Raw genomic sequence first — 20,654 nt, 5'->3', positions numbered from 1 at the left:
TGCCTACTAATTCGCACCAAATTATAAAGCGCACAAATGACACGGTCCCTTAAGACCAACTCAAAAAACTAACATTCCTCAAGAGCACTTCAGAATAAATAGACATTTTGTAATGAGACTTATTAAGAGTATTATTGTGATAAAGATGCCATTATACTTGAACTGCAAAAACCTTGTGGAGGAAGAAAGAGTTTGTTTTGTTCTGTTCAGAAAGACCAAATATTAGTTTGAGTTTTAAGTTGCACTGAATTGTTGGAACATTTGCTAGCATGTTCTGTTCCGTTGCAGGAAATGCAGCACTTTTACAAAGAGCTACTGAAGAGTGATTGTTGTTTTGTAGCTATATTGTTAGGAATGGCTGCTCTACTCTTGTTTGCGAAAAGCAAAATTATTTTAGTTTGTTTACATTTTTGCGGCTCAAAGTAATGCACTTTGTTTGACTGAAACCCATTTGCGATTGCATTTAGCGTTTCAGTTTTTTTTGTACTTTTGCTGCATTTAGGGTTTTATAGTTGTTTCCTCTATATTCTTATATTAATAAAACTACCAGATGGCTCATTTCTGTGTGCTGTTATCAATCATTTTCACTTCTTTGCAAGCATTAAATGCCCAACACGTGTCATAATCTTAGCGTGAATTCATACTTTATTATGTTGTTGTTGCTTTTTTTTGGTCTTTCCAACTCCTTGCATTTATTGTGAGAAACACTTTGAGCACTTTTAACAAGTTTGCAGATGTTTGAACATGCATCCGGCGTGCAGTTTGTGTCAGAATTATTCATTGTCATTATTTTGCATAAAGAAAACAACTTTCATATTGGGGAAATGTTTTTAATCATCAAGAAAATAATATCAGTTCAAAAAGTCTTAATGGTCTCAGAAATAAGTTTAATTTTCTCTAAACAACTTTTTATCTATAATATATAAACTTTTATCTAGATAACTGTAATAACTCATTTTTCCCAGTTGACTTTGGCATGAATATGACCCCAAAAAAAATTTGTTTTGCCTTCAGTTCAATCTAATGTTATTTGTAATGTCATTCTCTAACTCTTTTAACTTAAACTGATTAGATATATACAAATTTTACAATCACATATTTAATCATGAGGTATGTAATTCATAATTTGAAATGTTTATCGGACAGCAAATCTGTATTTTTGTGTTTTATTCGAGTGTCCATAGAAAGTTGCCCTACATTAATGTTTCAAGTTAAATCTGTGTCTTCTTGGGAAATGCATAAAACTGATTTGTTTAGGACACCACATTGAGCCAAGCTCATTGTAAGGTTTGTAAAAGTCCTGCGTGGTACATCCATAGTCTCAATCACACAGTTGTCAAACCTCTCCCCGAATTCCTCCTCTGCGGCTGATAGGACCCCCCGGAGCTGGTCTGTTGGCCGGAAATTGCACTTGAATCTCTGACCGCATGGAGTTCTGATAGCAAGCAGCAGACCTGAGTCCTCTGTCTCACTTCCTGTCCCCTCTGACATCACATCCTGCCGGGCCTTTGTGTGGACATGTGACGTGTGTTGACATATCGTGTGGCTGCTGTCACCTTGACTGAACTTCCGGTCAGTAGCTGTTTTTTTCTCTATGGATGGCAGAACTCTGTATTTGTTGAGTGAGACAGGCTCATCCGGGAGTCTGTCAGTGAGTACGTCTGTACTTGTTTGACTGCCGCATCTCAGAATGGCTCGGGATCGAAGGCTCTGGTTTGACCTGTCATTGGACTTGGCAGCTGGAGGTTGGGGTGAAAGAGACGAGGGCTGAGAAGGTGGATCCACACTCAAAGTTTGAGCCATCATGGGTCTGCTGCGCCCCTTAGAAGACTTGGGTCTGGTCACATGCATCCTGTCTCCAGAGGACATTGAATTCTGATCAGATAGATAGATAGAAGACAGACAGACAGACAGATAGATAGATAGATAGATAGATAGATAGATAGATAGATAGATAGATAGATAGATAGATAGATAGATAGATAGATAGACATAGATAGATAGATAGACATAGATAGGTAGATAGAAGACAAACAGACAGATCGATAGATAGATAGATAGATAGATAGATAGATAGATAGATAGATAGATAGATAGAAGACAAACAGACAGATAGATAGATAGATGACAGACATATGTATAAATAGATAGATAGATAGATAGATAGATAGATAGATAGATAGATAGATAGATAGATAGATAGATAGATGACAGACATATGTATAGATAGATAGATAGATAGATAGATAGATAGATAGATAGATAGATAGATAGATAGATAGATAGAAGACAGAGATAGATAGATAGATAGATAGATAGATAGATAGATAGATAGATAGATAGATAGATAGATAGATAGATAGATAGATAGATGACAGACATAGATAGATAGATAGACAGACAGATAGATAGATAGATAGATAGATATATAGATAGACAGATAGATCAGACAGACAGACAGACAGATAGATAGACAGATAAGACAAGATAGATAGATAGATAGATAGATAGATAGATAGATAGATAGATAGATAGATAGATAGATAGATAGATAGATAGATAGATAGATAGATAGATAGACAGACAGATAACGTTAGATAAATAGATAGCTGCTAGTCAGACAGACAGACCAACTAACGTTACCTTATGCAATGCAAATAACTTCAATAGGGTTCTGTTTATAGGTTAAAGTTGGTCAAATATTCAATAAATAATCGTTATATTGTAAAATCTTAGATATGTCGTACCTTTATATTGTTGTTTTGCTTCTTTCAGTCGTTGTTGAAGAGATCAAGCGAGGAGGCATTTTCTCCTCAGGCGCTAGTGTTGCGACGCGCTGGCGTCTCCGTGGCAACGCGTCTGAAGCGGAAGTGCGAGCTTTTTTGTAAACAATTACCTACTGGCACAACGTTTTTGACAGTATTCACTGGAAAGAAACAATATCCAACTAGGTCCCAAACGGTCACGTTTGCAGATTTTTCCAACTTATATGTATTCTGTAAACATTCATTTTACCACTGCAGTCAGATACATCTCCTTCAGGTTGTTATCTAACTTATCTCCTTCTAAAAATGCGATTTACTTTTTTCTGAAATATATTTATTTATTTCTCTGGCAGTAACCATGCCGTTAAACTTTTTGTATTATTATTCACAAGAACAAATTTCTTAATACTGCCTAGATAAGTCTTTCTTGTTCAGATTTTTCATACATAAATAATAAGACTAACGAATTTCTTAAGAATTATGTTCTTACCTTTCTTATTGGGCATCCATTACCTGTTTAATTTCCCCCTTTCCTTTCTTCTATTGTTTTTGTTTTTTTGGTAACACTTTACAATAAGGTTCATTAGTTAACATTAGTTAACTAACATGAACTAACCATGAGCAAAACATTTGTTACAGTATTTATTAATATTTGTTCAATGTTAGTTAATAAAAATCCAGCTGTTCATTGTTTGTTCATGTTAGTTCACAGTGCATTAACTAATGTTAACAAATACAACTTTTGATTGTAATAACGTTTTAGTAAATGTTGAAATTAACATTAACTAAGATTAAAAACCGCTAAAGAAGTATTGTTCATTCTTAGTTCATGTTAACTAAGGTAGTTCACTAATGTTAACTAATGAACCTTATTGTAAAGTGTTACCTTTTTTTGTATTTCAATGCAGTGCTGTTTCAAGAATTAATTTATTTGTTTTTTAGTTTTCTTTTCAATATGCTTCTCATTTGAGTCCACTGGTGCTGCTGTGGAAAAGTCTGCTCTATTCATATCATTACTCATGAAATTATGTGGGACTTTTTGACCAGATAATTGTGCATCTTGGTGCAAATTTTACTATAGAGGCATTAATAATTGCAGTTTAAAAGGTGTGAACAAAAGTTCAACAATGATTACCTCTAAAGTTAACATATTGCAGCCGGATGTTGGCATTAATGTGTCAGAATGATTAAGTATCTATGCTGGTAAACTAAAGTTTGCAAATCTCAAATGTATTTTGGATGGAAGCTTTGTGCTAAATATGAATAATATCCAAAAATGCACTTCATAAATGGCTTATTAAGAGGTGTGCTGTTTGTCAAACTGTAAATGAAATTGTAAATGTAAAAAGTATTGCATTTCATCTTCTGGAAAGTTTTTTTTTAAAGTTGCTTAAGTTTAAAACACAATGTTTGTATTCCTCTAAATGCAAGATATAATATAAGAATAACCATGACAAAAACACAGATTTTATTATATTTAATTATTGCATGCATTGCATATTATATCAACCAAATCTTGTAGTTTCAGCAAAGACACACATTCAACATGAATTCAAGTGAAATAACATTATCACCAATAAGATAATTAACATTCGAGGAAAAGGTAAATGACCTATAGGCTATATTCAAATATACAGCACTTTAAATTTAAATTAAAATATATATCATAAACATCTTGTAGCTTTAAATAAACATTTATATTGTTCCCTATGCTCAAATATATTCAAATATACCCAGCGTTTAATGTCCACTCGGCCAACAAAGTAGTGTAAAACGAGCAGATCCCTGCTTAAAATGTGCATTAAATCTGCATATTGCATGTGCCTTCGGCAAACCAAATGAATGAACTTTTTACAGCCAGACAGTAAAATAAGTCCATGTTTATAGTGAATAAGTGAGTATGTGCCACTAGAACTATGTATTAATTAGTGGAAGGAATCTATGGTAACTCCAGGAGGTTGTTCTTGGCATATAAGTCTTCTGTGATCTGGTATACTTCAGAGATGAGGGGCAAAGACTCTCCTAACAGAGCAACCACCTGCACCTGATCTCCCGCATTCATCACATTAAAGAAGGTGTCTCGCCCTGGAAGTGCACAGAAGGCCACGCCGACAGCTTTCCGGATGAGCCAGGGGTGGTGCTGAGCCAGAGACTCGTTATAGGCATCCGAACACATGACGGAGGTCTTGCCGTCCTCGGCGCTGGTCCGCAGTCTCTCGAGGAAGAGCTCCAGCCAGCGCAGAGCACGATGGAGCCTCAGAAGAGTCCGGCAACCGGATTCTGGGTGGCTGCCTCTTTTGGTGAGGTCCACCAGCTCATTTTCCAGCTCATACTTCACCATGGACTGGATGGTGACATAGTGGGATCCATTTTCTCCTGAAAGGAAGTTCTCTAGGATCTGGATTTTGCAGATCACATCCTTGGAGATGAAGGAAAACACATTCCCTAAACTGTTCATGAAGCTGGTATGGAAAAAGAGCAGGCACTCCATTATCAGGCAATCCATATTTAGACAGTATTTATACATTTTTGTACTAATTAATTCTTTCATTACTTTTCCAGACATTTGCTATTAGATATTTCTATGTCTGAGCATTAGACACTTTTAAATGGGCAATATGACTTTTGAATTGAGATAAATTGTACAGGTCTTGAAATCATTTCATATTTCAAGAGTCGTGGCAAACCTTTTCAAAGTATCCCTATAAGACCATTATGTAAAACAATAATAAAACATGCACCCACCTGACCAGCTCTTTCCATCCTGCAATATAATATTTAATGTAAACCTCCTTATTCTCAGTTAGGCTTGATCTGAATGTTTCTAAAACCCTCTGAAGACTGAATGTATCTGCCATTTTTGTAATTTCTTATTCAACTACCACGAAATAAACGAAAGATTTTTTTGTTGACTAATCCTTATAACAGGGAATAAAAGTCCTTATTTATTAATTAGCAAGTAAAAAGTATCGTATATGCTCTTCTTTGGGATCATATCATTAAAAGGCTTTGCTCTCCCTTTGATCCTCTCTTCTGCGATTTCCTGCATTCTTTAAGCAACGTAGGCAACATTAGGCCAATCAAATCACATTTTTTATGTCACATGGTATACAATGGCCATGTGATTGGACGTTGGTTCTTGGCCGTCTACGGTTGTTTGGGGGAATTTGATGACGCATTCACGCAACGACGTGACATTTGACGTCAATTCTTTCTAGCTTTTTTTATGATGCACAATAGTCTCATTGAGCCGCATTCAAATATCTGTAGGTTGTTGGTCTTATTGGAGACATTTATGCACTGAACACTATAAGCTTTCAATTTATGAACTCCACAGATCTTTACCTGATAACAAAACATAAATACGCCCCTGAAATCTGAATGAAAATTACTTTTAAAAAGTCCTGTCTAGAAATCACAAACGAACATGATTGGTCCAACCTCACCAGCGCTGTGAAAAGTAACAGTTACCACTGTGAACTGTCTGTCTTTGCTTCGCTTCTTAGTAGCGGTATAGATATTAATTTACTCCTGAATAATTACCGTAAATGACTTTAATAACCATTAAAATGAAAATACACAGTGAATAGTTAAAATAAGAGAATTATTATTTAGAATTATAGACAACGAATGGGCCACTAAGCCACGCCCACACACGATATGCTTCTCATTTGTTGTTCTATGCTGTGGCGTCATGGCTAAAGTTGTTTAGCTGGTGTGCTAACCTGTTTTACTATTTGAACATATCCACACGCTTATACAATCTTCACCGTTGGTTTACATCCCATGAAAGTGTGCAAGCTGACTAACATGCACCCACCAAGTGTTCATATCCAGCTAATCTACAGTTAACTTAGAGTTTGACTGTCAGTCTGTAACGTTAAACATATAACATTGATTTCTGATCTTTTTAAAGCTGTCAGGATGCCTGAAATCAAAATCACGCCTTTAGGTAAGACGTTTGCTTAATTTTGTAGGTAACATTTCTGAAAAACTTGTATAAATAAGCCATTGTCAAACATGTGATACTTAACAAATCCGGTAATATAAATATTATTATATATTAATCAGCGTGTTTATGTGTTCAAGTGTTTGTTAATGTGCTTATTATACCTTAAAAAATTTATTTAACATATGTATTGTGTATTATACTTCATATATACCATATAATAATACCATATTGCGTGCATAGGCCTATATATTGTATACACACACACACATATATATATATATGAGGTCACGTTTAATATTATTATGAATAACTACATTAGAACTACATTAAAATAACTATATATATATAAGTGATGATATATTATTTTGACTTTATAATTTGATAATATGAATCGGTGTAGTTCTAAAGCAAGTTCTTCTGAATGTGTTTTCTGGCAGGGGCTGGTCAGGACGTCGGCCGCAGCTGTATTCTGGTCTCCATCGGAGGCAAAAACATTATGCTTGACTGCGGGATGCACATGGGCTACAACGATGATGTGCGTTTCAACAGTTCTTGCTACGTTCACGTGTATTTTGAGGTATAATTATGTAATCTACTAGTCCCTTAACTTTCTGTGTTTCATTTCAGAGACGTTTCCCAGATTTTAGTTACATTACCCAGAACGGTCGCCTCACTGAGTTCTTGGACTGTGTCATTATAAGGTTAGTTTATACTTGATTTGTATCATGTGACGGTTGTGTGAGTTTTCCTCTTCTTCATTGTGATTTTTCCTCCTTTATGTTCCTCTCAGTCATTTCCATCTGGATCACTGCGGTGCTCTTCCCTACATGAGCGAGATGGTGGGTTACGACGGGCCCATCTACATGACCCATCCCACCAAAGCCATCTGTCCCATCCTGCTGGAGGACTTCAGAAAGATCACAGTCGACAAAAAGGGAGAGACCAACTTCTTCACTTCGCAGATGATCAAAGACTGTATGAAGAAAGTTGTGCCACTCAACCTCCACCAAACAGTTCAGGTAAAATTCATTGTCTAAATTAATTCATTAAAATGATTTTAGTTAATTCATTCATTTAAACTGGTTTAGTAAACTAATTGATATAAACAATTTTAGTAATTTAATGTATTTTTTTATTGTACATTTTTCCCTATTGGAAATGTTTTAAATAAAATGTAATTTAAGCTTAAAATATATGCGTTTATGTTTTGGATAATTTTATCTGACTTATTTATTTGTTGTTGTTGTTGTTTTTTTGCCCCATCAAGGTAGATGAAGAGCTTGAGATCAAGGCGTACTATGCAGGTCATGTGCTGGGAGCCGCCATGGTTCAAATCAAAGTTGGCTCGGAGTCTGTTGTCTACACGGTGAGTGTCACATTACCTATCGCATACTCTCAAATGTATAATGTTCCAGCTATTGACTTAATTTGCTAATTATATCTAAATCAATTTGTGTAGGGTGATTACAACATGACACCAGACAGACATTTGGGGTGAGTGAAATCTCTTTTTTGTCACATATTTTATGTAACTCTTCAAGTATACGTCATGTTTAAAGGGATAGTTCACTCAAAAATGTAAATTCTGTCATCTTCTGAACACAAATTAAGATATTTCTAATAAAACCTGAGCTAGTTCTGTCCCTCCATTGACAGCTACGCTACTACCACTTTGACGCTTCAAAAAGTTCATAAAGAGATGGTAAAACTAATCCATATGAATTGAGCGGTTTAGTCCAAATTTTCTGAGGAGACTCAATCGCTTTATATGATGAGCAGATTGAATTTAGACTTTTATTCACATTTAAACATTGATCAGCGAACATAAACAGAAGCTCAACCGAACATGCTTGACGCACAAGAACAAACCTCATTGGTTCTTGCTTGTAAGAGCCACATTTCATATTTAAAAATGTATATTTTCATATTTTTATTGCGTAAATTTGATATAATTATTTTAGTTAATTAGTCATTTACTGTTGAATATATTTCTTTGGTTTATATTTGTTCTTACCGCGCATGTTCAGTGACGTCTATTTTGTTGCAAGACCTATTTTGTGGGAGAACACAAAGCTTTTGACCGTTTATTATAATATAGCATAAATTGCCTCACAAGTATAGTATCTCTACAAATAAGTTGTTGAGAAGACATCGCTGCGCAAGAGGATTATGCTGTATGTAAGAAATGTGAATCTTTATTGACTTGGAAGAATAAACGGTGATAAAGGAACTTTATGGACTTCGAGTGTGAATACAAGACAAGAAGATACGCGTCAAAACGTGTGGAATAAATAAAAGACATTCGCTTGTTCCGTACATTGCTGAAGCTCAAACGTGTTTTAAATTTTAATTTCTTGCTGAACTAACCCATTAAATTCTCTGACTTTATATACTCAGAGCTGCTTGGATTGACAAATGCCGGCCAGATATTTTGATATCAGAATCCACGTATGCCACTACGATCAGAGACTCCAAACGCTGCAGGGAAAGAGATTTCCTGAAGAAGGTTCACGAAACAGTGGAAAGAGGAGGCAAGGTAGACGAGACTCATCCAATCAGATTTTAGAGCGCTAACTATCCATTTTTTAATGTCAGTTCAATCATACGTTCTCAGACGTGTGTTTATGTCCTGTTAATTTTGGTGTCTCTATGTTTTAGGTCTTGATTCCAGTGTTTGCTCTGGGAAGAGCACAGGAACTCTGTATTTTGTTGGAAACATTCTGGTGAGCTTGTAAAATTGCTGCTGCTCACCTTGATCACCTTGATAAGCATGATATATTCTGTAAGGATGCTAATGGAAACTGTATATTGGCACAGAACAGTGTCTAATTGGTGGTTGTTCACTTTAACAGGGAGAGAATGAATCTGAAAGCACCCATTTATTTCTCCACCGGGCTGACGGAGAAAGCCAATCACTACTACAAACTCTTCATCACCTGGACCAATCAGAAGATCCGCAAGACCTTTGTACAGAGAAACATGTTTGAGTTCAAGCACATCAAAGCCTTTGATCGCTCATATGCTGATAACCCTGGACCAATGGTGAGGCCGCTACAAAAACAATGAAGTCATTCATATAATCTGCAAGTCTATAAGGACTTGCAGGTATGCATTTTTTATAATTATTATTATTGTGCAAAATATATATCACATCAATTATTTAATTATACATATAGAAACCTTTTAGAATATTAATGAGTGTTCTAAAAATAATATCATTACATTTTTAAATCATATTTCTTTAAATCTGAAAATATAATTGCAATTTTATGTGGCATATTCTTGGGTTTCTTTATTGTTAAATTAATAATAATATTATTATATTATGCAACATATTTTGTTATCTATTATTATTTCTTATTATTAAATGACACATGTAGAAACCTTTTAGGATATTAATTAATTAGTTAATATTCTTAAATTAATAATAATCAAAAGGTTTTTTTTTATCTGATCATTGATATACTTTGATAATTTATATACTATTATTATTATGACTTCTGCTTTTTGCATTATTATTGTTATAATTATAAACTGATACATGCAGAAACCTTTGAGAATATTTAACATGAAAATTTTAAATCTTATTTCTTTAAATCCTATTTTCCTTTATTTAATACAATAATTACATTTTAAAAGTAATATTAAATATGTTTGTATAACTGTGGAATATTTTAAAATATTTTCCACATCTATCACAGAAAAAAATCAGTGAACAAATCTGAACTCGAGTCTTTTTGGTGATCAGAATCAAAAGATTTGAGATTCGATTCGATTCTCGATTCCCAAGAACTGATTCTTTTTACGAAGACATTAAGACCATTTCTGTTGTTATAGCAGTCAAAAAGACTTGATAGATTGTTGTGAAATGAATCAAATGAGTGCATGATATTATAGAAAGCAGCCAGAGACTTTGATATCTGTTCCATCAGGTTGTGTTCGCCACCCCTGGAATGTTGCATGCTGGGCAGTCTTTACAGATATTCAAGAAATGGGCCGGGAATGAAAAGAACATGGTAAGAAACCTTATGAAACAGCAGAAGATGTTAACTGCTAAACACTTACGTACCACTTCAGCTCATTCAATCCCTGTTCCAGCTTAATATATGAGTTTAATGTATTTGTTTCTTAGGTCATCATGCCAGGATACTGTGTGCAAGGCACTGTGGGACACAAGATCCTGAATGGACAGAAGAAACTGGAGATAGAGGGAAGACAAACGGTAATTACTAGCAGCAAACACAGATTTTAATTGACCTTCACTAGATGGCATCAGAGAACTTTAGTAGTACTCTAACTGTAGAACTGTAGTCTCTATATTGTCCACCGTTTCCCTTAATTTCTTAAAAATCAGCCATTTTTACCTTCCTTGACCAAACCAAAAGTTTATTCTTATGTCAAACCTCTGTATTTCACGTCTGAATCTCTGTTCGGTTACTTGTCAAAACAATACCCAAGTAACTCAAGTACTCGTGGTTTATGTAAGTGTAAAAAAAGGCATTGAAAAGAATAGTTTGTGTCAACAAGTCTTTATTAATTGTCAGCCCAGTGTTAGCAAACAAGTCTCTTACTTGTATTGTAAAAACATTAAAGTAACGGGTTTCATTTTATATTTAACATGTTAATTGACACGCAATATTAAAACCTTAATATCCATATCTTTGACGTCACGAAATATGTGATAAAATTCATTTGAACAGTTAGGCTAGGGGTATTGTACAACATTAGCCTCCTCTTTTAACATTTCAGAGATCTTCAAAAAAAACAATAATGGATCTGGATCACTTGGATCTTCACTCAACCGTTTCAAAATAGTTTATTATATAGAATAAGACATACTCTTCTTTGCTCAGTCATGGCTTGCTAGTTTGGGTTAAAAAAACAAAACGAGTGCGTCGACATTGCACGCTCGAGTACTTAATGGCTTCTGACAGCGCTATCTATCTGTCTATCAATCTATCAGTGCATAGTGGTTGAAGTATTCGACTACCCAGCTAGTCTATGCAAGCCCTAGTCTCATATGTGGTGTGTGTGTGTGTTTAGTTGGAGGTGAAGCTGCAGGTGGAGTACATGTCCTTCAGTGCTCACGCCGACGCCAAAGGCATCATGCAGTTGATCCGCATGGCAGAACCCAGGAACATACTGCTGGTGCACGGAGAGGCCAAGAAAATGGAGTTCCTCAAAGACAAGATCGAACAGGAGTTCAGTACGTCTACAACTTCTCAAAATGTATTGCATTGTTTTTAACTGCAGACTGCTTTACTATCACTTATTTCCAGTTCTGTGATTTATTCATGGGCAGTTTTGGGGGTAATGCATTACAAGTAACGTGAGGAATCAGATTACTTTTTCCATGTAACTAGCAAAGTAACTCATTACTTTAAAACTTACAACAAAATATCTGAGTTACTTTTTCAAATAAGTAAAATGTTTTCCCATTAATTGACTGACAGCTCTCCTGTCCCCATTTTGAGAGAAATCAGGAGTAAGTGCTGTGTGTAAAGTTTAAACCATAGAGACTGTAAAAAAAAATATGGATGTTGTGTCCGTGACGTCACCCGAAGGTTTCTGAAGAGCATTTTTGAAGCCCAAAGTGTGCGGAACCAGTCGTCGCCATCTTGGCAGCACCTCAACACCGTGTGTCATTTTATGGTGTTGTGATCAACCGAAAATGGGCAGAGAAGCGGGATTAGCTGAGGTGACGTGACCGCTAACAGACAGCAGACAAACGGCTAGTAGTGACAACGGGGGCAATCCACCTGTCACTCAAGTGGTACACTTTTTGTACCAGGCTGTAAACGTTTTTTTTTTTTTCTGCTGTAAGTTGCAGTACATGAGATCCAGGGGGCGGAGTTGGATCCAGATCTAAGGGGTGGAGATGGGTAGGATTAGGGGTGGGGTTAGAGATCAGGGGGCGGAGATGGGTAGGATTAGGGGTGGGGTTAGGGATCAGGGGGCGGAGATGGGTAGGATTAGGGGTGGGGTTAGGGATCAGGGGGCGGAGATGGGTAGGATTAGGGGTGGGGTTAGGGATCAGGGGGCGGAGATGGGTAGGATTAGGGGTGGGGTTAGGGATCCGGGGGCGGAGATGGGTAGGATTAGGGGTGGGGTTAGGGATCAGGGGCGGAGATGGGTAGGTTTAGGGGTGGGGTTAGGGATCAGGGGGCGGAGATGGGTAGGATTAGGGGTGGGGTTAGGGATCAGGGGGCGGAGATGGGTAGGATTAGGGGTGGGGTTAGGGATCAGGGGCGGAGATGGGTAGGTTTAGGGGTGGGGTTAGGGATCAGGGGGCGGAGATGGGTAGGTTTAGGTATATGTATGGTGGGAGGAGTTGGATCTGGATCGTCAACATTCATTTACTCACTTGCACAAAAACAGATTCAGTGTTCCCTCAAAATGAATAAATAGTGAAATGCCAACTCAAAATATTACACAAACCTGCAATAATTAAATGTTAAAAACACAAAAATATACTTTATGTACTTAATCTCACTTTATGAACCAATTTTTTTTGCTGCTGACCTTCGATGATCCAATTCAACCATACAAATAAGCAAAAATAACTTTAATTCGCCCTCTAGTGAACAGGCATGAATTTGCATTTCCTTCAGCCTATGGTTTATTCATTTTACTTATGGTGAGAAAGGGCCTTTACATTTGCCAATAATATAACTTTTTTTTTTTTTATTATTAAAAAAAGCAAGCCCAGCCCAGGTGAGAAAAAGTAACAAAAAAGGAATTTAAATAAAACTTTCCATAAAAAGTAACTATAGTAAGTAACACAACCTGTTACTTTTTTAGGGAGTAACGCAATATTGTAGCATACGATCAGTAAAATAGTTTACTTTTCAGTGTTTGATATATATTCTCTTCTGAAATAAACCGCTTTTGTTTTACCCAATGCAGGTGTTAGTTGCTATATGCCGGCCAATGGAGAGACGACGACCATAGTGACGAACCCCAGCGTCCCCGTGGACATCTCGCTCAACCTGCTGAAGAGAGAAATGGCTCTCGGAGGTGATCTTTGACACGTACACCACTGAATGCTTTATTTGACCTGTGTACAGACACGCCATCATGACTTTTCTGTCCTGTGGTTAGGGGGTCTTGTAGTTTCTGCTTTTCTATCTATAGATATAAATATAAATATATATATATATATATATATATATATACAGTATATATGAAACTTTCTCACAGGTCCATTGCCTGATCCTAAAAGACCTCGCACCATGCACGGGACATTAATAATGAAGGACAATGTAAGTCAACATAGCTTTTTAGGTTGGTTTCAATCATTTATTTGACGATATGAGGTTTTGGATGTCAATAATTCCCTTTTTTCTGAATGTGTGTGTGTGTGTGTGTGTGTGTGTAGAGTCTGCGGCTGGTTTCTCCAGAGCAGGCTCTCAAAGAGCTGGGCCTCAGTGAACATCAGCTGCGCTTCACCTGCCGCGTGCAGCTCCATGACCCCCACAGTGACACCGACACACTCAGCCGAATCTACACACACCTCAAGAGGTCAGCAAACAATACCACACACACACATACTTTCCTTTTGCCCTCACCCATATGCAACAGGGTTATTATTGTTAAATAAAACGAAAACTTATTTTTTTTAATTGCGAATTGAAATAAAGTAAAATATAAATATTAAATTAAAAATAAGGTGAAATAAGTCAAAAATCAATCAAATAAATAATAAATAAAAACTAATACTGAAGTAAAATTGAAATAAAAATAAATTAAACCTAAATAAATAGTAATGTAAAAATGTAATAAAATTAAAAAGGGCATAACAAAATTACTAAAAACTAAACTAAATTTGAATTTTAAAAAGTAACCTGAAAATGTAAAAATGAAAGCTATTTCAAAATATTAATACGACTATGATATTTCAAAATATTAATATGACTATAATATATAAATAATACTAAAATAACACTGCTATGTAAATTCTGTAATGAAAAACTTTCAAACTCAGAAAAATTCCGTCTTGAAGGTCACGTTTTTCCAAGTCTGCAGTCGGTGTGACATCACTGAGTCATTTGTGATGTGATTTAAAAAACGAAGACAAAAGAGATTCATGTAAACGGGGCTTCAAACTGCAGCTAAATTGGTCGCAAATGCAACAAAACAATTAGTTATTTTTTCAGTTATGCCCAAAGATAGATAGATAGATAGATAGATAGATAGATAGATAGATAGATAGATAGATAGATAGATAGATAGATAGATAGATAGATAGATAGATAGATAGATAGAAGACGGACGGACGGACGGACGGACGGACGGACGGACGGACGGACGGACGGACGGACGGACGGACGGACGGACGGACGGACGGACGGACGGACGGACGGACGGACGGACGGACGGACGGACGGACGGACGGACGGACGGACAGACAGACAGACAGACAGACAGACAGACAGACAGACAGACAGACAGACAGACAGACAGACAGACAGACAGACAGACAGACAGACAGACAGACAGACAGACAGACAGATAGATAGATAGATAGATAGATAGATAGATAGATAGATAGATAGATAGATAGATAGATAGATAGATAGATAGATAGATAGATAGATAGATAGATAGATAGATAGATAGATAGATAGATAGATAGTTTTATACTATATTACTATATTTGTAGTCTTGATCCTTGGTTCATCACATACAGGTGGGCCATTGCACCCAAACGCTTGCCCACAGTAAACAAGGCTGTTACCACTCTAGCCACAGTGTAAATGTCAGCGCATGTGGACAGATACTGAATGAGGTTTGTGCTTTCCAAAAGGTTTCATTAAAAGTCAAGTCTATTTTTCCATAATCTCTTTCAGCGTATTGAAAAGTTACAGCATCCAGCACGTCCCAGACGGCACCGTCATAGTGGAATCCATCGTTATTAAAGTGACGTCCTCGGCCGAGGAGCCCAACCTCAAAGCCATTCTGCTTTCTTGGAGCTATCAGGTGAACAATCATCTCCACTGATGCCCTTCCTAATTTAATAGGGGTTATATTCTGTGTTCAAATTTAACTACTTATTTTTAAAGGTGAGGAATAATATAATAATGTTTTCGGGTTTGCATTTGTGGAAAACTTCAGTTGTTTTCTCTGCGTGTGGTCACAGTTGGTCTAGTGGAATTCACAGCATCTCGCCGCCACGAGGGAAAATGTTTGCCCTAATGTTTCCAAACAAACATGGGTTGCATTCAGGGCCGGGTATCGCCAGCTCACAACACAAACATATCACAATAAATGTCGCCATCTATTATGCTGCAGTTCATCACAATTGGATTGTGATTGAAACGGCTACAAATGCTGGAGAGAAAGTGAATTTGCGGTGTCATCTTCTCGCATGGTTCACTTCATCTTCTCCGATATCGCGTCTGATAGAAACTCCTCCAACCGCAACAAACGCTTAGTGCTTATATAGACCTGTTTTTTTTATTCATATGATTTTATTCAGGAGTAATGCTGCTGAAAAATCAACTTTGCATCACAGGAATAAATTACATTGTATACTATTTTAAAATAGGAAGTGGTTACTATGAAGTGTAATATATTTTCTTAGTGCACACACAAGACTTCTTTTTAAAAAACCAAACCTTTGAACACATATTAATTAGTGCTGTCAAATCGATAAATCATTATAAATCACGATTAATCGCATCTAACATAAGTGTGTGTGTGTGTGTGTGTATAAGTATACACATGCATATATTTACAAACTTTTATGTTAGATGTTATCGCATAATAGTAGTAATATACCACTGTCTAAGTTATTGATTAGTTTAACTCTTATTCTAATTTATATACTGTTATTCACACAATAAATATTTTTTGATAGTTATTAAGATTTTACATGTTAGGTTTTGAAATGTATCCTTTTAACCTGTTTGTTATATTAAAACTATCTTTGTCTTCCTCAGGATGAAGAATTGGGCAGTTTCTTGTCTACACTGTTAAAGAAAGGTCTGCCTTCCTGACTGGTGATACTGATTTGACGTTTGTCTTTGTTTGAAAAAAATAATAAAACATTATTTTTTTTGGAGTAAAATTCAGAAGGCTGTCATTTGTGAAAAATATATTTATTTCTTGAATTTGAAACAAAAATACAGTCTTTTCATTCGTATGTGCTTTTCCAGTGGTGATACTGATATCTACATCTACTGATATAAATGCAAAAGTTCAATGATATGAAATGAGACTCAGATATTTACACACAATATTACTAAACACCAAAACTGCATAAACCACTGACTGGCAAATTTATCAGTTATTTTGCTGTTATATAATAAAAAAATACAGTCATTGTTTGTTTTTGCATTGTATCAGTACAAAACCTGACTCCAGTTACATCAAGTCACATTAGTCACCTTGTCTTGCCCTTAAAACAAATAGCCTCAGTCACAATGAAGCCTTCAGAAGCTTAAAACCCCTTGGAAATGGAATAAACGCCCTTTTTCTTCCTCAGTCTCAGCCTTTTGAACGTCCACTTGTAGTGTCCGGTTGCAAAGTAGTACAATATCGGGTCCAGGAGGCTGTTTAGACTGACCAGAGCCATGGTCACCCTACGGAGGACGAATATGCAGTCATTATGTTTGTCATGTCTCAAGCGGGACAGGAGGTACACTAGATGCATGACATGATAAGGCAGGAAACACAGAACGGTGATGGCCAGGATGGCGTAGATGACCCTCTGTGCCCCGCGGGCGGTGGAGTTGTTGATCCGGGCGATGCGGCGGGCCACGATGGGGTAACACACCAGGATAACCACAGAAGGCACAAGGGACCCAAAAATGAGACTGCATATGCTGTAGGGTGCCAAGTCGTCCCAGTCTTCTGAAGTGAAGCCCTCAAAGCACATGTTCTCTGTAGATGACAATGGGCACGTTAGCATGAAGGCCAAAATGGCCGTCCCAGAGACCAACCACACGGCAGCGCTCACCAGTGCGGGGACACTGGTGTTGCGGAGCCTCAGGTAGGTGTGAGGGTGGACGGTGGCGATGTAGCGGTCCACACAGATGCAGGTCATGAAGGTGATGCTGATGTAGATGTTGGCGAAGAAGACCGTGCCGGTGATGCGACACATGGCGACGCCAAATATCCAGTTGCTGTCGGTCAGATGATAGTGGATGCGAAACGGCAAGGCGAAAAGGAAAAGCGTGTCGGCCACCGCCAGGTTAATGATGTATATGTTTGATGGAGATTTCTGTTTGATTTTAAAGATGAAGTAGTACAAAGCTCCGAGATTTCCTATCAGTCCAAAAAACAAGACCAGGCTGTACACCGGCGTGAAGAGGTAGCGCTGGAAAGGCAAAAACTTTAAGGTGTCGTTTTCCATGATGTCGTGTTCCTTGGATTGTTGGATTTAGAGATTTGCTCACATCAACTCTTAATATGACTTACTAGAATTTAAATAAATGATTTACTGCTCATTGTTTTGGGAACTGGTCTGATTTTCATTTCCCCATCAGGAGGAAGGTAAATGTCTGTGAGTTTCTGTTGTGAAAAAGAAATCATTGAAAAAGTAAATTAGTGACATTGATCATCTGACTTGTTGAAGCTCTTTGAAACATCTAGAAGAACATTAGGACCCATTGCATAAACTTAGCAACTGTGTCTTAAGAGCTAGTTTGAATAACTAGCAGAAAACCAAGGGGCACGAGTTGTACTTTTCCATTTCAAATTAGACTGATCTACCTTTTAATGGTACTGAACTACTGACATTAAAAAGTTAGGACCAGTCTTGAAGAAAAATTTAGATGACGAACTTTTAAGCCTAGTTTAAGAAGTTTACGCAACCAGATTTACTTCATTTCTGTTTAAGTGCTACTTTCATTATCTTAACACACATATCGTTCACGTTTTGTGGCTATACTTTTGATTTCCAGTAACGTTAAGTGACTCACGTTTTAAGAGTTTAACATTTTGAGGTAAACATTATGCTAGTGCTGTTGATTGAGCTTAACTTGCACTAAACATGGAATATTTAACTTAGAAATAGAAAATCTGTTCTTAAATCCAAGTTCATTTCTCAATTCAACTTTTCACTAAAATTTGTATGCTAATTTAAAAAATATTAAATTAGGCAGAAATGCAAATAGGCATATACCACGCACACACAAAAAAATATGTTTTGACATGTACTTACAAGACTTGGAGTTTCCTTGAAGAAGACTTTGAATTACAGAGAAAAGCACATTGTTTTTATATGAAGCGAAGAGTGAAAGCTGTTGCTCTGTCGCTGGTGGAAACTTATTCTGAATGTGGTTTGATGCAGTGATGAGTATAGACAGACAGGAAATCCAGAAAGTGCAATCTTCCCCCGCTGTTTTGAGGGCGACGTGGGGTACATGCAAACATTTTACTATGTGGAAATTATGCATTCATTGTTCCACCCGTAGGCTACTGTATCTGAGTGTCTAGATATTTCTGAGGTTCCTGTGTTGAATTAAATTAGTCACTTTTGACATTGAAGGGGGGTCTAACAGAGTTAATGTACACAGAGATGAGCAGAAATATACGTGAAAATGTATTTAAAATAAAAATACAAAAAAAAACAATCAAATTTATCAAAATAAAATACCAAATACTCTTTATTTGACAGTTTAGCTGTGAAGAATGTGTCAGTGTGCAAAGTGAATATGAGTTCTTTTTCATGGCATATTGCACTTTGAAAAACTCATTTTAACATCAAGCACGTACAGTATGTCCCGCTCTTTATTAGGCTACTCATTCCATGTTCCTTTATCACTCTGAAGTGTAAAAACTTCATACCCACTAAAAGCGGCATGGATATATTTGCATAACGCAAGTACACGATATAGAAAAAGTTTAATGATTCACACTTTATCATATCATATACAGTCCTAGCAAACAGTAATATTTATAGTTCACCCAAAAATGTTAAATCTGTCATTAATTTCTCACCCTCATGTCATTCCAAACTTTTAAGACTTTCATTCATCTTTGGAACTCAAATGAAGATATTTTTATGAAATTGAGAGATTTGTGTCCCTCCATTGACAGCTACGCAACTACCACTTTGATGCTTCAAAAAGTTCATAAAGAGGCCTATATCTAGCCTATATGAATTGAGCAATTTAGTCAAAATTTTCTGAATAGACATGATCACTTTATATAATGTAGATTGTTTTAATCTTGATCGGTGAACATTAACAGAAGCTAAACCAAACCTGCTTGACGTGCAAGAACAAATCCCGTTGGTTCTTGTTGAAACTCAAAAGTGCTGCGTAAAATACGAGAATGGACCTCTGGTTCTCGCACGTCAAGCGAACATCCTGTGTTTACCATAATTGATGTGTGAGTTGATGAATGTTTATGTGAATAAAATTCAATCTTTTCATCATTTAACGCGATTGTGTCTCTTTAGAAAAGACTTCATATGGATTAGTTTTACGATCTCTTTATGAACTTTTTGAAGCGTCAAAGGGTCCGTTGTGTAGATGTCAATAGGGATTTTATTTTAAAAATAAAATCTGATTTTAATTAACAATATCTTGATTTGTGTTCCGAAGATGAACGGAGGTCTTAGTTTTTCATTTTTGGGTGAACTATCTTTAAACACATTTAATCCAACAACCGATTCACTATTAAGACTGACTTCTCAACGGTAATTTCCCCCTTTGCCAGTGCTCTTTTATTCCTTAAAGGTGCTCTATGTAACTTTTCTACTAAAATGAATCCTTTTTTTATTGCCTGTGTGTGAAGGGGTTGTAATCACACATTAAAATGATCCACTTGTCGAGTTTTGATATTACCTCTGAAGGCCAGTATTCCTATTTCTATGTGAAGTCTCCGGGTCGGATTTACTGCGAAATCCAACGGATGTGACGTGCATGCGCGCTCCCGAGCCTCTCTCCTTATATACAGTCTATTGTAGACGGTCAGGGAGTTACGTC

At 36.6% G+C, this 20,654-nt stretch overlaps 4 protein-coding genes across 6 annotated transcripts; 1 reads left to right on the top strand and 3 right to left on the bottom strand.

Moving 5' to 3' along the window:
• Positions 1 to 1,129: 1,129 nt before the first annotated feature.
• On the bottom strand, positions 1,130 to 2,888 carry ubxn10 (UBX domain protein 10). Of its 2 annotated transcripts, none has more exons than XM_056257880.1 (2): positions 2,748 to 2,888; positions 1,130 to 1,875 (listed from the first exon to the last, which is right to left on the bottom strand). In XM_056257880.1, the coding sequence occupies exon 2, from the start codon at positions 1,867 to 1,869 to the stop codon at positions 1,207 to 1,209; it is 663 nt and encodes a 220-aa protein (XP_056113855.1). In that variant the 5' UTR covers positions 1,870 to 1,875; positions 2,748 to 2,888; the 3' UTR covers positions 1,130 to 1,206. The 2 variants fall into 2 exon arrangements, with proteins under 2 accessions (XP_056113855.1, XP_056113856.1); XM_056257881.1 differs by having other exon boundaries at positions 1,130 to 1,852.
• A 1,586-nt stretch (positions 2,889 to 4,474) lies between these two features.
• On the bottom strand, positions 4,475 to 5,786 carry cptp (ceramide-1-phosphate transfer protein). The gene is made up of 2 exons (XM_056257879.1): positions 5,511 to 5,786; positions 4,475 to 5,227 (listed from the first exon to the last, which is right to left on the bottom strand). The coding sequence occupies exons 1-2, from the start codon at positions 5,621 to 5,623 to the stop codon at positions 4,705 to 4,707; spliced, it is 636 nt and encodes a 211-aa protein (XP_056113854.1). The 5' UTR covers positions 5,624 to 5,786; the 3' UTR covers positions 4,475 to 4,704.
• A 648-nt stretch (positions 5,787 to 6,434) lies between these two features.
• Positions 6,435 to 16,745, top strand: ints11 (integrator complex subunit 11). The gene is made up of 17 exons (XM_056258027.1): positions 6,435 to 6,717; positions 7,155 to 7,252; positions 7,345 to 7,418; positions 7,508 to 7,736; positions 7,985 to 8,083; positions 8,177 to 8,211; positions 9,115 to 9,253; positions 9,376 to 9,440; positions 9,570 to 9,759; positions 10,650 to 10,733; positions 10,850 to 10,939; positions 11,761 to 11,923; positions 13,624 to 13,734; positions 13,918 to 13,979; positions 14,096 to 14,238; positions 15,567 to 15,696; positions 16,659 to 16,745. Exons 1-17 carry the CDS (start codon positions 6,690 to 6,692, stop codon positions 16,713 to 16,715), a joined length of 1,797 nt encoding a protein of 598 aa, XP_056114002.1. The 5' UTR covers positions 6,435 to 6,689; the 3' UTR covers positions 16,716 to 16,745.
• Positions 16,746 to 16,996: 251 nt separating this feature from the next.
• On the bottom strand, positions 16,997 to 18,989 carry LOC130090587 (uracil nucleotide/cysteinyl leukotriene receptor). 2 transcript variants are annotated; one of them, XM_056258028.1, is made up of 2 exons: positions 18,884 to 18,989; positions 16,997 to 18,231 (listed from the first exon to the last, which is right to left on the bottom strand). In XM_056258028.1, exon 2 carries the CDS (start codon positions 18,071 to 18,073, stop codon positions 17,159 to 17,161), a length of 915 nt encoding a protein of 304 aa, XP_056114003.1. In that variant the 5' UTR covers positions 18,074 to 18,231; positions 18,884 to 18,989; the 3' UTR covers positions 16,997 to 17,158. The 2 variants fall into 2 exon arrangements, with proteins under 2 accessions (XP_056114003.1, XP_056114004.1); XM_056258029.1 differs by having other exon boundaries at positions 18,889 to 18,980.
• Between the last annotated feature and the right edge of the window lie 1,665 nt (positions 18,990 to 20,654).

Source organism: Rhinichthys klamathensis, unplaced genomic scaffold, assembly GCF_029890125.1.
Source record: "Rhinichthys klamathensis goyatoka isolate OS25496 unplaced genomic scaffold, OSU_Roscu_1.1 h1tg000147l_1, whole genome shotgun sequence".
Classification (NCBI taxonomy): Eukaryota; Metazoa; Chordata; class Actinopteri; order Cypriniformes; family Leuciscidae; genus Rhinichthys; species Rhinichthys klamathensis.
This window is presented reverse-complemented; position numbering and strand designations above follow the sequence as displayed.

Coding starts and splice junctions, on each gene's coding strand:
- ubxn10 (XM_056257880.1), bottom strand. CDS start 1,869: ATGTCCTCTGGAGACAGGATGCATGTGACCAGACCCAAGTCTTCTAAG.
- cptp (XM_056257879.1), bottom strand. CDS start 5,623: ATGGCAGATACATTCAGTCTTCAGAGGGTTTTAGAAACATTCAGATCA. Junction 5,228..5,510: donor GGATGGAAAGAGCTGGTCAG/GTGGGTGCATGT, acceptor TTTCCATACCAG/CTTCATGAACAGTTTAGGGA.
- ints11 (XM_056258027.1), top strand. CDS start 6,690: ATGCCTGAAATCAAAATCACGCCTTTAG. Junction 14,239..15,566: donor ATCTACACACACCTCAAGAG/GTCAGCAAACAA, acceptor AATCTCTTTCAG/CGTATTGAAAAGTTACAGCA. Junction 15,697..16,658: donor TGCTTTCTTGGAGCTATCAG/GTGAACAATCAT, acceptor TGTCTTCCTCAG/GATGAAGAATTGGGCAGTTT.
- LOC130090587 (XM_056258028.1), bottom strand. CDS start 18,073: ATGGAAAACGACACCTTAAAGTTTTTGCCTTTCCAGCGCTACCTCTTC.